Source organism: Molossus molossus, unplaced genomic scaffold (assembly GCF_014108415.1).
Source record: "Molossus molossus isolate mMolMol1 unplaced genomic scaffold, mMolMol1.p scaffold_m16_p_8, whole genome shotgun sequence".
NCBI lineage: Eukaryota > Metazoa > Chordata > Mammalia > Chiroptera > Molossidae > Molossus > Molossus molossus.
Window position 1 is genome coordinate 110,265,488 of NW_023425402.1, and position 16,910 is coordinate 110,282,397.

At 44.7% G+C, this 16,910-nt stretch overlaps 1 protein-coding gene across 1 annotated transcript in view; it reads right to left on the bottom strand.

The window, feature by feature from the left end:
* PDE10A (phosphodiesterase 10A) overlaps positions 1-16,910 on the bottom strand; it is a 199,919-nt gene that overhangs the window by 39,288 nt on the left and 143,721 nt on the right. Inside the window, exons 6-9 of the mRNA XM_036248231.1 lie at positions 5,858-5,998; positions 3,785-3,940; positions 2,506-2,556; positions 1,291-1,349 (exon numbers count right to left, since the gene is read on the bottom strand). Of these exons, the coding sequence (XP_036104124.1) occupies positions 1,291-1,349; positions 2,506-2,556; positions 3,785-3,940; positions 5,858-5,998 (407 nt within the window). The remainder of the gene's footprint in view (positions 1-1,290; positions 1,350-2,505; positions 2,557-3,784; positions 3,941-5,857; positions 5,999-16,910) is intronic.

The window sequence follows — 16,910 nt, forward strand, 5'->3', positions numbered from 1 at the left end:
TTTGTGCAAATTTAGCAGTGTGCTCCTAAGTAAGATAAATTATGGTCATAAACAATGCCTTTCATTTAAAGCCAAGTCATTAGCTTGAACAGGCTAAGACCCAGAGCAGCCTGCGCCCCTGGACACTGAGGAGCACACGGGAGGAAGCTGGGAACGGACCTCCGCTGCGGAACAAGCTGGAAGAGCCCCGAGGGCTTCCACCGCAAACACGGGGTGTTCAAGCACGAGCAAGAGAAGGTGAGCGAGCGGCTTTCCTTCCCAAGTGTTTGAAGCTGTAGCGTATGTCCCACAGCTACTGTTGCACTTGGGCTGGGGGATCAAAAGAGATCTCGTTCAGCCCTGGCCAGGTTGGCTCAGCTGTGGGGGCACCGGACCTCAGACCAAAGAGTTGCGGATTCGATTCCAGTCAAGGGCATGTATCTCAGTTGCAATGCGGTCCCCGACCCTGCTCAGGGTCGTGCGAGAGGCAACCAATCCTGTCTCTCTCTCATTGACTTTCTCTCTCTCTCTTTCTCTCCCCCCCTCCTTCCTTCCCTCCCTCCCAGTCTATCGGAAGATAAATGGAAAAATATCCTTAGGTGAGGATTTAAAAAAAAAAGAGAGAGATCTTGTTCAATTCCGTATTTCTCTCATTTTATACTGAAGAAGACACGTGCAGCCCAAAGCAGCAAGTGCGGACGAACTGCAGGGGATGCTGGGAGAGGTCTGAGTGGGCGGGCAGCCCGGCAGAGCAGCACATGCTCCCTGCAGTGCGCTCAGGGACGTGCCCGAGCACCCCTGCGCAGGCTTCCGATTTCAGGGGAAGTGCGTGGTCAGGTAACGGGTCCCCCGTCCCAGAGAAGCCACTGTGGACCTGGGATTTCATTCACCATCTGGACCTGCTCCACCCCCAGCCCAGGGAGCTTCTCCAGGTCCAGCTTCGGGGCAATGGGACATTCTCTCTGAATTGGTACCTAAGCTACTGTAAACCAGAAAATTAAAATAATATTAACAATAGGTTTTCACTGACTGACGTTTATAGAAAATGCCAGAAAGGACTTTTTGAAAAAAAATAAACTAGAACATTTCCTCTTCTGCTGTTAGTTTCTCCCATAAACACAGAAACGCCTGGTGTTTTTAACAGGTTCTAGTGAATCTATTTAAAATATACAGCAAACCGCAAATTCGAATGATCACAGAAACACCTTCTACCCTCCACCTGCAGAGTGGGCACGGGTGAGCATGGGACTCTAGCTGTCCCCGGCTGCAGATGGCCCGTGACAGCTGCCCACCCTTAACGTGGACACTCACTTGGACACGTCAAGTAGAAAGTCATTCAGTTCAGTCTGCTTGGCAAGGCCTCTGCACACCTGCCGCACAGAATAAAGGTATTAATTACATATAAAAGTAGAAATTCCAGAATACTAGTGACCTTATTTTATTTAGAAAGGCATAACACAGTCGCTGGGTTTACAACGCAGTGACACCGATAACAGCTCGTTTCTTCTTCGGTGCTTCCATGTGCTGAGCACTTCACAGCTGCTACCTCATCGACCAGGGCCAGACACCGTAGGCGGGCTGACTTCTGTGACCAAGGCACGAAGTCGTTCAGAACCTTCTCGGGTCCCAGAGTTACGCAGGGAGGGAGCCAGCATTCAAAGACACTTCACACTGAAAACAACTGCCCTGGGCCCTGGCCAGTATGGCTCAGCAGTAATAGGAGTGTCCGCCCATGGCCTAAAGAGTCTCAGGTTCGATTCCAGTCAAGGGCACATGCCTTGGCTGTAGTTCAGACCCCAGCCCTGGTTGGGGTCGTGTGGGAGGCAACCAGTCGATGTGTCTCTCTCACATCAATGTTTCTCTCCCGTTCTCTCTTTCTCTCCCTCCCTCCCACTCTATTTGAAGATAAATGAAAAAATATCCTTGGGTGCACCTTCCACCCACACTCCCTCTCATGTCGGACCTCAGAAGCCTGCTTCTCAGAACCTGGCTCTACAGGTAAGAATCTATCGCATGGCCCTTCCTTCGCCCGAGCTGGCTGAAATGGACTTAGAAAAACAAAGCAACAGGAAGAGGAAAACACTTGAACAGAATCGTAGCCTTGTTTCTGAACTTTAAAAGTCTAGTTACCAGGAAAACTGCACTTGGTAAATTAGAGCATTTTTTCTAGAGAACCAAGGATCTTACATTTAGGATTTATGTTTCATACGCCATGCGGTGTGGAGGATGCAATAACTTCGGAACTGGAGTCATGAAAATACCGATGCTACAGTGAGTAGTGGACTGTCCCTGGGATTTCAGGGGAAACTGGAATCATACAGGACACATTCCCTTCTGGCACAATGATGCCCGGCTATCCACATACAGAGAAAGAACTGCAAGCTACCAAAGGCAGAAAGTAGCTACCTCTAAGCGAACAGATAAAATGTCAGAGGTAACACATCTCGGAGGCGCAGACAGAAGGCACGAGGTTGCTTCCTTCCCACATGCACCCCACGCGGAGCAGCCCTGAAACACCCGACTCACCTGCACCTGGTGGATTGCGACGGAAGCCCAGGCTAGGTTTGCTGTGGCCACCTGACAAAGAAGGATGAAGGACACTGTCATGAGCCACAAGCACACATCCCCACAAAAGACGCTCCCATAAATGTGTACAATTTTCTGGGGTCACTGCGCCTTTGAATATTTTGCCAAACACACAGCACCGAACATGAACAAGATTTCTCCTTGACATCCCCCTTCCTTTACAGAAGAATTGAATGCTTCCTGGTTCCTCATAATTCTGGACAAAAAGGAAAGTAAATGGATTAAGAGAGCTAGAGTTGAATGATCTTAACATAGAATAATTAGTTTAATAAAAAAAAAAAACTATTAAATAGGCCTCGAATAACCACTCTAAAACGATAAAATATTTCTACAACTTTGCTGACAACTTCTCAAATCACTAACTCTTCTACTTTTTCTGTTACTCATCCATCTAGCAAATATTAACTGGGTGTCCACGAGGTGCCAGCACTGTCCTTGGTGCTGGGGACAGACTGCGACCACAGAACAGCTGACTGTGGGGACAGCACAAGGCAAGAAAGAAAGGGATGAGCACAGCGTATCCGCTGGCCAAGGGCTCTAGTGAAAAGGAGGCCCAGGGAGGAGCGGGGACACCTGACAGGAGTCGCTCAGGACTACATGCAGTGCTCAGGGACAGCCTCACTGAGGGGCCACATTTGAGGTCCTCACCGTGGGATGTGGGAAGGACCAGGACATGAACAGGTTCTGACTGGGAGGAAGGAGGATGGGGGAGCAGGGGTGTGTCAACCAGGGCCATGGACAGGGTGCCAGCCACTGAGGGACTTGGACGTACACTGGGTGTGACAGACATCACCGTGATACTGATTTTAGTATTAATGAGCCAATTCCAACTCAGGGAACAGTGGACAGAACTCATTGTTTTCCAGGAGGATTCGGTGCCGGGCTCTTTGTTCAGGACGTCCTCTAGGGGGACATTTATGAGAAAACAGAAAGCCCACCAGAATGTGGAAACTCTCCAGTGTTCTACTACTTAATCTGCTGCACAATATGACACACTTGTATGTTTACTGTTAAAATGGACTCTTACTTAAGAAATGCCTACATTTATAGTTTCATCACTCCCCTGCAAAACAAAACAAGAGTTTTAAAAAATCATTTGTATTAGTATCAAAACACTGTTAAGCAAACTGGTGTGTAATTGTTCATTATTTCATTCACTGAGCAGCACCGCCGAGCGCCCTCCACGCCAGGTACCGCCCGGCCCGAGCAGCGTGCTCACCTCCTGGTGGCGCAGGCAGAAGGCCTCCTGGCCCCAGTGCCGGTACAGCTCCAGGATGCCCACCAGGTCTCCGATGGCAGTGACGATGGGCAGACAGAGCACCGACTGGATCCGCGTCCCCGACTCTAGTCCCGTACCTCTCGGAAATCGTTCATCCTGAAAAATAAAAGGGGGGAAGATGCAAATTCAGCAAAAGAAATGGAATAATGAAGTTCTGATTCTTGTTTCTGTAAGAAATCACCTAACACTTGGAATCGATAACAAGCAGACCTTTCCCAGGGAAAACCCAACAAGGGCCACGATGAACACCGTTGAAGGAAATGCTGACCTTCAGCATCATGGAACCTGTGCGCAAATCCGGCCTGGACACGTATCTCTGGATACCAAAAGTTAATCATTAACACATATTAATTTCATGCAATAATGAAAATATTTATGATGGCTAAATCCATTACTCACCATCTTCTATTGTGCCAGAACTTTTATAAGGGCTTTTTAAGTACAATGTCACAAGTGAAAATTCAAAAGTAAATACCATATGAAGAAAATTACATACACAATTTTCCTCTTCTATTTTAAAGGTTAGAATAATACAAAGTGGATGTTACTAATAGTCATTTTAACTGAACTTCAGACTGATATTAGATATTAAAATCATCCAATAATTATCCATTTTATAAGAAGTGAAATTGGTTCTTTACTTTAATAATTTTCTAGCTTAGCAAAATCTCTCAAAGAAATATACAGAAATCAAATGAATTAATATTAAAACAGCACTTCTATTAGCTCAATTTCTTCCGTCTGTGGAATGCTTCCCACTAGAATACAAATCTATAATTATAATTTATAAATCTTTTGAAAGTTTGCATATACAATAGAACATTTTCAATGGGCAACTTATATAGTGTCTAGTTTTCATACTCACTTTTAGAAACTGAAGTGTATTTGACATGACACTGTCGGTGTGAGGTCACCTGCTGATCTGCCCATGTGTACTGTGGAAGGACCGCCACAGCACCCTTAGCCCCTGTCCTGTCCCATAATTCTCTTTTGCTTTTGTGGTGGGAATAATTAAGAGCTAGTATCTTAACAAGTTTGATAATGACAATGCAGTAGCATTGTCTATATTCAAACTATACATTTACTTTTAACCTCCTTCCTTTTTTCCTTTTATTTTAAATAAAATAACTAATTATCTGATTTGTTCAAGATAATACAGATAGAAGGCAGAACCAAAATGCAAACCCAGATTTCATGAGTCTAATTTAGAATTCCCCAGAACAAATGCATCATACCTAGAACCTTGTGTGTACACTTGTCACTTTTAAGGGCTGAGCTCACGCCTGACCTTCCGCCACCCTCACTGTGCTGTGGGGACCCAGACGCACTAAGGGCTGCTCCATCACAGTCCCTGTGACACGTCCTTCATCGTTCCCTCCAAAACTGAGTCTGGGCCTCCCACGTGGTTAGCTGTGGCTAAGAAGGGGGAGAAAACTCGATGCAGGCACAGCACAGGCTTCAAAACCCACTTGCACATCTGACGTCTTCCCTAGGAGCTCTGCCTCCACCATAAGGGCATCAAGGCTCCCTCCTGGGGGTGGGGACATGTGGAGAGCTGAGAGCAGCCAGCTCCTAAGCGGTGGCCAGCTAATGTCGGATGTGTACGCAACCCAGCCAAACACAGGAGGGCCCAGCGCACAGACTCACGGGGACAGCAGGGGGTGCTGTGCGACACGAAGCTCAGGGTCTGCCAGACAGCAGTAGCTATTCACATTCACACCTTGCTAGGATGTGAGACACCGACAGCCCCATTTAGTTTGCATGAAGATGAATGTATATTTTATGCTTAACTATACTGGCCTATGTGCAAATAAAAACCATTCAAATCTAGCTCTCAGCAGGTAAATAAAATATGGTTTCTGAGTACAAAGAATTTGTGCACATACAAATTCATTATTGCACTGTATCATGCTTTAATGAAACGACTTTTCAAATTATGACATCAAAACAATGTTATCTTTCTTAATTAAACACTTCAGATGACAATGGCACAAAGAGCAAAAAGCCAGGTACCCCGAGGATGTCCTCCACGAGCAGCGTCTTCCGGGACTTGGCCACGTAAGCGGAGGTGGTGGTGCCCTGGGCGATGGGCCCCGCGGGGATGAGCCGGGGCTTTCCCTCCTTCACTCCAGGTGGCGTGAACACGCACAGGCTCTGGCAAGAAGAAAGGAACGTGATTTGGAGACTTTCCTGCCCTGTGGCACGGGACAGAGAGACTCCTGGACGTGACGTAGCAATCCCGAGAAACCTGGGCACCAAGAAAGAGCAGACGCAAGAGGGGAGAAGGGGTTTTGCAATGGTAGGACTGGAGTGTCCGAGGTGAGACTCTCACGTGCCTCGTGCATACGAAGTACAGGCTACTTACAGCCTGTGCACAGAAGAGCTCTTAAAATAGCCTCCTATTCTGATAGATACAAATTACTAACATGAAAAAACAAACAAACAAAAAATGTAAGCTGTCACTGGGCTCAAGACAGACCCACAAGAGCCAGCTCAGCTTCCCTGCAGATGGGGCCCAGGAACCTACGGCAAGGTCAGAAACCACACGTCAAAGGGGCATGGTTCTAGGGGTCGCTTTCATGGCAGATCTCCCCCCTCAGAGCTTGTCCCATTTGCAGGCTCCGTCCTTCCAGTCCGTAAACTGGCCCCCTGCAAACTGCCAGGTGCATACACTCTGGATAAAGACCTGCTCTTCTCTGCGCAAAACATTTTGGGCAAATCTGGGTGTATCGTCCCCTTTCAAAGACCAGGTGGGAGGGTAAAGTTCTGACACTGTCTTAAAATAAATGTTTTAAAAAATATGGTCAGTTATTTTGATCGAATCAAATCAGTTTTAAAGAACTATCTACTGAATCAGAATTGCTCATCCACATCAATCTCATGGAAACTGGGCGCAGCATTCCACATAACTGTTATGATTATCCACTCAGTCTGAATCATTAAGGCTCAGGTGACTCCTCCCAACACCACCTCTACCCTAAGTCGGACTGCTGCAACCTAAAGGGTGAGACCTTCGGGAACAAAAGGCATTAGACAACCCTCTTAAGCTAAACACGGTCCCATTCATTCCTGCCATTACTAAGTTAGTTCTAGGAAAGACAGTGAGTTGTGTGTATTTTGTAACTTATAGGTTGAGTGGTTTTTAAGCTTTGTAATGTCACAGAACCCTTTTATTTCCAAATAAAATCTTCTGTATGGTCACAAGACAGTGAGCCAGGTCCACCTGAGCTCCTCCAGTCAAGATGGAAGCAGGGACGAGGACGGCAGTGCTGGCCCCTGGCCCCTGGAAACCACCCTCCAGAGGAGCAGCCACTCCAATACTGTCGCTCACTGGTGTGTCCACATCAGTCAGGACACTGGTTACGTAGCATCTGCTACTGAGTACATACCTGTGAAAATACATTTTTAGTGTGTCTATTTTTAGATATTTAAATACAAGTTATACACGTTAGAAAGATTTTAAACATTTAACTTTATAAGATAATAAATACCAATTTCACCTATTTATTTTTAAAGAGACCAGACATCAGAATCCCTGTTGGGAAAGTTGCTATAATTCTGCTAGCACCAATTTACATAGAGCATAGAGGAAGTGAGACCTTGGTTAGATCTATACCTCACTGTCGCAATGCAACTCAGTGTGTATTAAGCTGGGAGAAGAGCAGCAGAATGAATCAAAAACAGGAAGAGACATGATTTCAAGACAAAAACCTAAAGGCTATGGTATACTTAGCTTGAAGACAAACCTGCCTTGATGCTGACTTTCTCAAACTCTGAAAGTCAAGCATGAGGAGGATGCTGAGCCAGGCTCCCCACAAAGCAGAGCTGCAGGACGTGGACGCCCACTGAACTGAGCGGGGCAGCAACGCACAGAGCTCCCCGACAGAGTGGGCCCTGAGCTCTGGAGCGAACTCCCAGCAGCGGCTTTGAAATTATTGTAGTTGTCGACTTTGCTGTTTGAATATACACAACACATATCTTTTGGGATGACTCTGCGATAGGCCCATTAGGACTGGATTTAATAGTATCTTCAAGTTAAACTTAGCATTAGAATTCAATAATGAGAGGATAGCATGTACACTGTTAGATCACTTATTCAATATCATAAAACATTTCTTGCCGCCACATAGGGTTTCTATACGATTCAAAAGACAGGTGAGCAGATCCTGGACCTAGAGTATGTGAAGACTATTCTATGCTGGAAATGAATGGTTACAAGTCTTTCAACTATTGACTGAACCTGAACAACTGCTCTTTATGGATAAATAGTTATCAACATATTAAATAATCCTTTACAGTGGGAACTTGATATTTGTTTTCCTAATTAAGTCATGATTTTTAAAATCATATTTAGCAAATCAACTGTTTCCAGATGAGAGCTGGAGGCAAGGGCTAACAGCATTGAATAATGTCACCTTGTCACAGAAATGCCAGGCCCAGGCGGGGGGGGGGGGGGACGACAAGGACCTGTCAGACCCTATTCCGAGACTGTCACGGTGTCACACCTGCTCCTCTCTCTTAGTCGTCTCCAACACTACTTTGGGGACTTTTTCTTTGGTCTTTTTTTTTTTTTTCCACTTCATAAAATTCACCTGTGTACCAGCTCCCTTCACAACGCCCATTGCTGACTGAAGTTCAGCCAGCGGTTCAAACTGTGTGGTCTCTAATCCATGTTCTTTAAGATCTTTGTAGGTGAACAGGATAATTGCAGCTAATACTGCAAACAGAGGAAGCCAGTAACAAGCCTCTGGATTTTATATGCATTCAAGGATGGGGAAAAGTTAAATCTACCTTTATTTGCTCCCTAGTAGTGATCAAGTAGACAGCTATGTGTTGAAGTCTTCTTGTTCCCTTTGTTTAAACTGCCACCGTCATCTTCCACTAAATCCCCCCATACACCCAGTCTGTTTCTGAACACTGCCCGGTACCCTCCGGTTCACCTGTCAACCATGCTGTCCTAATTCCTGTAAGTTTAAAATATACATATATTTTTTAAATCCTCATTCAAGGATATTTTTCTATTTATCATCGAAGAGAGAGAGAGAGAGAGAGAGAGCAATATCAATGTGAGAGAGACACATCGACTGGCTGCCTCCCATATAACCCGACCAGGGCCAGGGACTGAGGTACATGCCCTTGACCAGAATCGAACCTGTGACTCATTGCTCCACGGGCCAATGCTCTAACCTCTGAGCCAAACGGCCAGGGCTCATTCCTGTAAGTTTAGAGTCCATTTTTTGACTTGGCCAGGCGAGTCTTGCTTTGGTTCTTAATGTTTCAGCGTAATCATAATTTACTGTACATGCCATATCGTGCCTCTCTGGTGAAGGGCCTGCACTATGCATAACAAATGGTGGGTACAAAGTCGTTCTAAGGAAACATACAAAGGAAATAAGAGCTTTGTTTTTCAAAATCGATCATGATTTCTGACATAAGGATCTGTCTGGGATGTTTGGATTAATAAGTTAAGAAATATAACACTCGCCATTTTCATTAAGAAGGAATGAAAACTAAACTGCCCTTTATGAAAACCACCACCCAAAACGTGTAACTCAGTATCATTAATGACACAGATAACTCTACTTCACTCGGAAAACCTTCTTCTCATCTTCCCCTCCATGCACAACTCATGGAACCTCAGTTTTATGTCAAGGTTTTCACTCATAACCTGTTAAATTTTAGAAATACTTTTTAAGAAGAAAAAATATTTAGGTGTACCTTTTTTTCTCACAAGACACTAGATGGCGCCAGGTATAAATGAACTTGGAGCCAGGGACCTGGCTTGAGCAGCCAGTCCCCATACCCACCGGGAACGCCAAGTCCGTAAGTAACTTTGTTTGCACGTTTCTTAGAAATGAACCTACTGAAGTTTACAGTACAACTAAAAAGTCACACAATTGCTGTAAACTACTAGGTCAAAAATGGCTTCTAAAACCAACAGATGATAAGCTATCTATCTTACTTTCGGTGTTAAAAACTGTCAAGTGCATTACAGTCTACGGGATGTCCAGCGTCTGCAAGCAAGTCTACGGCCGACACGAGGAGACTGGTGCTGGCACCAGAAGCACCACATACCGATCAGCTGAAGTGTGTGAGGAGGTGTGAGAAAGGAAAACGGTAAAAACATTAAAAGTTGAATTAAGCAAAACCTTAATCACGAGAACGTCAGTTTTGTCGACAAGCGTTCCCAGAGCACCTGCCAGTCACGTGTCAGGTGACACCCTGCTCTGGGCCCAGACACAGAGGTACCTATCTGCTTCCTTTCCGAGCTCCCGGTTTCTCACAAACTGCTTCCTCTTCCTAAGTCCTTTCTCTCCCTTCTCACCCAGCGAGCACGCGGTCTTCCACGCTCTGCTCAAGCAGGGCTAATCATCCAAGCGGCTTTAATGCGATCACCCCAGTACCCCCATCAAATGCAGGACCCCAGAGCACCCTGGGTTCCTCTCTGGTCACTCTTAGTGCCATCTGCTATAATTTAGTGTAGATTTCTCGACTTCCCTACTAGTTGTACATTCTTTGATGGCAGAAAGGACTTGCTATTTATCTTTGTATGCTCTGCTATTTAGCACAGTTTTTGGTACAGAGCAGGTGTTTTAAATGGTGTGTTGAATGAGTAACATCCATGATGTAACCTTTAGGCAATGGAGATTGATTAACTTTTAGGAAGTTTAAGGTTCTTGTTGGAGTCACACAGTAGTGAACCGCACTCTTACAGTAACTCCAGAATCAAACTCCTTTGAAAAGCTAACTATTGACTGGGAAGCTTTCCTCCTTTTCCAAGCTTTGAAACAGTAAGAAACACAGAGGTCTCTCCTGAAGGGCTGTTCCCAGGGCAATGTGACCAGGAAGGTGCAGAAACCTATTCCAGCTCATCCTGAGCCCAGGCTTGGCAATGGCCCACACAAGGCCGGTGCTCGAAACTGTGTGCTGAGTAAGTGTCCTACCAGATTTGAGAAAGGCCTTATTGTAACAGTTTTCAATGTCCTCCATTTACTGGTCTATTAGGTTTTCTATCATTGTTTGCATCAAATGGAGCAATTTATATTTTCCTTGGAAACTGTCCATTTTTATTTAGATTTTCACTTTCATTAGTCTGATATCCTCTCATAATTTGTCATTTTCACTATATCTATTGTTTGCTATTTTTTAAATTATTGGACATATAATGGTGTTAGTTAGGTTAGCAAATGGCTTATCTTTAAAGTTCTTAGGTTTCCTCATTGACAGAGATTTTCTTTTTCTGTATCCACAGGTTAAACTGGTAAATCCTAAGAGGGCAGGGATTTTAATTTATGACAGTGTCTCTGGTACCCAGAACACTGCCATGTGATCGTGCCTAATAAAAATGTGTCCAAGTAATAAAATTAACTTATTTTTGTTCTTTTATTAATCTTTCAAATATATATATAAAATGTTTAATAGCTTAAGGATGTGAATTTCTCACTGTCAATAACTTTGCTTACAACGTTAGTAATATCGTAATTCACTTTCATCAACACTGTTCTCTAAATATTCCATTAATTGCATTTGGTTATTTCCTTTGTTCAAAGAGTTGCTTAGTATATTGTTTATGTTTACATACCAAGGTTTAATTTCCTTGTTTTTACCCATTATGGGGACCACAGTTTCTTAAATGGGGGCTAAATGTATCAACGTAGGATATAACCTAAAGAAGAGCGGGAGCCCCAAGTTGATAAATCCTAAAACAATATACTGAGTTAAATATATCAATTTTTTTAAAAGCTAGTTAACAATATTGTCAACATCTTCTAAACTGCATTTCTGCTGTCAGTAACTGAAAATACCGCTGCGTTTTCTGCCCATTGTCCTTGGTGTGATTGTTTTGCTTTACAGATTTCCATGGACAAATATCTATTGTATCACCTCAGACGAGCTTGACCTTCGCTGCAGGCCTTCACGAACCAGCGACCTCCTGTTCCAGCCGAGTGCTTTTCATCCTTAAACTCAGCTTTGCTGCTGAGCTTGTGGCACGTGCTCTCCTTCGTCTGTGTTTCTCCGGAAGAGGTTTGCTCCCACTAAACTTCCCTTGTAATCGTCCCTAGTCACTTTGCTACATGCCCTCTATGAAACAGAAGAGAGCTGGGGGTTTTTTAAACGATATACATCTTTTTCTTTTAATAAGTGGACATACCCTACTTATAATTTTGTTGTGACATGTTTCTATAATGAGTTTCATAATCATACTTGGTGTTTAATTCTTAGTGCTTTAATACTATTTAGCTTGTTTTCTGTAATTTTCTGTGTTTTCTTTAAATATTTCCTTGCTGGTAATATTACTGCTGACTTTTAATTCTACTAGTGAAACTTTGATATATTTAAATATTATTTAAAATTATGTTTCTCAATACATCAATTTCAGAAAATTTTTTCTACTCATTCTCATTCATAAGAAAAAGACATGAATACTTTTATAAGTACAAGAATTTCATAATTCCTTCCATCTCTGTCTTAATCCATAGTATTTATTGATCTGGATTAAATGTTTATCTCAGTCCATGTAGGTTGCATGTTGTAATTTTGTCACCAAAGCATATACATTTCGTTTTGAAAGTAAGTTTTTAAAGAAAAGCTTTCTAACTGTAGATCAAAATCCACTGGCAATTTTTAAAAACACTGATAAACATATAATATGCTAATTTTCATGTACAAAAGGAAGGAATGTAAAAAAATATACATCTGCTCATTTGTATAAAAAAAAAGTTTTATTTTATTTTATGGGGTTGGCTTACATTGTAGAAGTATGTCAACATCTGTTGCAAGCAATATGGTAAATTAGATAATCTGACAGTCCTGAAAAGAACAATTTTTAGCCCTGGCCGGATTGGCTCAGTGGCTGGAGCACTGGCCTGTGGACCAGAGAGTCCGGGGTTTGGTTCCCACTAGGGGCACATACCATTGATTCTTACTCAGGGTAATCCTACAGACAGAGGACAGAATTCCAAACAGAAGGGCTGACATGCAAGAAGAAAATGGGAGGAAAGTGGTAGCTATGGGCACATCGAAAGAAAATTTTCGAGAACATCAGACTTCAACGTGTCTTCTTCCAACCCACGAACATCCGGGCTAAGGGGCAGTAAGGGCCTAACTACCCACGCAGAAGCAGAAATGGAAAAACACAGTCAACAATGGACAGTAACTATCCTCGAATTTATCTCTTAGGGAATAAGGTCTCTGCTTCCACGAAGCTTACATTCTACCGAAAAAGCCAAATAAGCAAAATATCACACAAACGGCAGGTAAATATGTAACCGTAGACTCGGCTGAACCTGTGAAGGAGACGTGGTGCCAGGGGAGCACACCGCGGTGGGCCTGACTCGGGGAGACCAGAGGAACTTAGAATCATGCCCTGAGCCCTGCTGAGACACCAGGGACACGCTGATGCCATGGCGGCCGCTGACCGAGATGTGGGGGAGACAGAGGCACAGGGTCAGTGACCCAGAAGAGACCATGTGGAGCACATCAGATGACCTCAGGAGTGCACCCTGAAGGAGCCAGAGGGAGCAGGAGAGGGTATGATGTCATGGCCTCCACTGAGTTACAAACGTGCTGAAAGTGAGAGGGTTCCAGTTGATGTACACAGTATTACAGCTCAGATGTTATAGATGTGCAGCTTCTCCTAACTCACACAGAGGGAGCTACTTCACTGAGATCAGTGTATCAAGTGAGAGGGTTCCGGTTGATGTACACAGTATTACAGCTTAGATGCTATAGATGTGCAGCTTCTCCTAACTCACACAGAGGGAGCTACTTCACTGAGATCAGTGTATCAAGTGAGAGGGTTCTGGTTGATGTACACAGTATTACAGCTCAGATGTTATAGATGCGCAGCTTCTCCTAACTCACACAGAGGGAGCTACTTCACTGAGATCAGTGTATCAAGTGAGAGGGTTCTGGTTGATGTACACAGTATTACAGCTTAGATGCTATAGATGTGCAGCTTCTCCTAACTCACACAGAGGGAGCTACTTCACTGAGATCAGTGTATCAAGTGAGAGGGTTCTGGTTGATGTACACAGTATTACAGCTCAGATGTTATAGATGTGCAGCTTCTCCTAACTCACACAGAGGGAGCTACTTCACTGAGATCAGTGTATCAAGTGAGAGGGTTCTGGTTGATGTACACAGTATTACAGCTCAGATGTTATAGATGCGCAGCTTCTCCTAACTCACACAGAGGGAGCTACTTCACTGAGATCAGTGTATCAAGTGAGAGGGTTCCGGTTGATGTACACAGTATTACAGCTCAGATGTTATAGATGCGCAGCTTCTCCTAACTCACACAGAGGGAGCTACTTCACTGAGATCAGTGTATCAAGTGAGAGGGTTCTGGTTGATGTACACAGTATTACAGCTTAGATGCTATAGATGTGCAGCTTCTCCTAACTCACACAGAGGGAGCTACTTCACTGAGATCAGTGTATCAAGTGAGAGGGTTCTGGTTGATGTACACAGTATTACAGCTCAGATGTTATAGATGTGCAGCTTCTCCTAACTCACACAGAGGGAGCTACTTCACTGAGATCAGTGTATCAAGTGAGAGGGTTCCGGTTGATGTACACAGTATTACAGCTCAGATGTTATAGATGCGCAGCTTCTCCTAACTCACACAGAGGGAGCTACTTCACTGAGATCAGTGTATCAAGTGAGAGGGTTCCGGTTGATGTACACAGTATTACAGCTCAGATGTTATAGATGCGCAGCTTCTCCTAACTCACACAGAGGGAGCTACTTCACTGAGATCAGTGTATCAAGTGAGAGGGTTCCGGTTGATGTACACAGTATTACAGCTTAGATGCTATAGATGTGCAGCTTCTCCTAACTCACACAGAGGGAGCTACTTCACTGAGATCAGTGTATCAAGTGAGAGGGTTCTGGTTGATGTACACAGTATTACAGCTCAGATGTTATAGATGTGCAGCTTCTCCTAACTCACACAGAGGGAGCTACTTCACTGAGATCAGTGTATCAAGTGAGAGGGTTCTGGTTGATGTACACAGTATTACAGCTCAGATGTTATAGATGCGCAGCTTCTCCTAACTCACACAGAGGGAGCTACTTCACTGAGATCAGTGTATCAAGTGAGAGGGTTCCGGTTGATGTACACAGTATTACAGCTCAGATGTTATAGATGCGCAGCTTCTCCTAACTCACACAGAGGGAGCTACTTCACTGAGATCAGTGTATCAAGTGAGAGGGTTCTGGTTGATGGACACAAGTAATTACAGCTGAGATCTATAGATGTGCAGCTTCTCCTAAATCACACAGAGGGAGCTACTTCACTGAGATCAGTGTATCAAGTGAGAGGGTTCTGGTTGTTGTACACAGTATTACAGCTCAGATGTATAGATGCGCAGCGTCTCCTAACTCACACAGAGGGAGCTACTTCACTGAGATCAGTGTATCAAGTGAGAGGGTTCCGGTTGATGTACACAGTATTACAGCTCAGATGTTATAGATGCGCAGCTTCTCCTAACTGCCCTTCGCCGAGAGCAGAAAGGGGCCACCGCAGAGGGGCAGTCCCAGATTCAGGGTCCACATCACTTCTTTCCAGGTAAACAGCCAGAAATGCTGAGTCCAAGGCCCAGTTTTCAGCAGAGAGTCTGAATGGTCCCAGTCTGGGTCACAAATAGTTGTGACTGAAGGAAGGGTGATGTGATTGTCACCGGCCAGCCATGGCCAACCCTGCGGGTGGCTTGGAGACCCCAGGAAAGGAGTCGTGAGAGGCAGGCTCGCTATTACACTGAGCTAAAATACACGGCAGTAAGTTATAAGAATAAATGCAACTTATATAAGAATTTCCTAAAAGGAATTCTTACATTTTAATAAAAACCCAAAAAGCTTAGAAATAAATTTCAGAATGGAAAGCAGACAGTGAGATGCACTTGCTCCTTCCGTATCTGAGCCGTCTTCTAGTACCACCGGCACGGGGGCAAAGCGTTCAGAAGTAGCAGCGGTATCTGAGCAGCTGCATTTCATGAACACGTGTGTGGCTGTCCATGTGCAAGGCCTGGAAGACGCTGGGAGAGTGCGGAGTGCATCAGGAAGGCCCTCGGCCCCAAGGCCTCTCAGCCCCGTGAGGGCGTCACAAAGCAGAGCTGACGGGGCTGAGGAAAGGCAGGGCATCCCTCCGGGTCCAGGAGTCCAGCCTGTCCGGCTGTGCGCACCTCCCTCTCCAGCGCGTACCGGAGTCCACGAGACCACGAGAACCCTCAAACACTGTCTACGCCCACATTTACAACGTGAGCAGCAGGTGAACACAGTGTCGCCCTGCAAAAAGACACCCCGGTCTCCAACCCCAACACCTAACACATAGAAAATACACAGTGAGAGTTTGCCAAATAAATTTAGAACTGAGTGGTGTATACTTAAGCTGTGAATATAAGTGTCGTTGGTTCCGAATATAATTCTAAAGTATGTATGTGTTTTTAATACCATAACAAAGCTAAAAGGTCAGTGACTGACAGTCATGAGACACTCTGCCCGCTGCACAGGCTGCCCCTTGGCAGTGGGCTATGGTCCCCACCAATGACTCCAGCAACACAGCCGGCCCGTTCCACTGAAGGAAGGCGGGAGCAGGCACTCCTGAGGGGCCCCCACCATGACAGGGTGCGAACCTCGGCCACCGAAGCTCAGGGTGTTACTTCTTAGTAACTCAGAGCTCTGAGTCACCTTCAAAAACCTCTAAGAAAATCACATTTTATGTATTTACTTATGTTTTTAATATTTTTATTGTTGTTTTTTACCAGAGAGAGAGAGAAACATGGATGTGAGAGGGGAACATCGAGTGGCTGCCGCCTGCATGTCCCCTACCAGGGATGAAGCCTGAAACCCGGGCATCCGCCCTGGCCTGGAATCAAACTAGCAACCTTTCGGTGCATGGGACAACACCCAACCAACTGAGCCACACTGCCCAGGGGGAAAAAATCACATTTTTAAATGCTGCAGTTTTGTCTCATTTTATTCTGCTGCAGACTGTGTGCAGAGAGGGTACAGAATGCCCACAGTGATGCGGTAACCTGCACAGAACCGTAAATCCAGAAACACC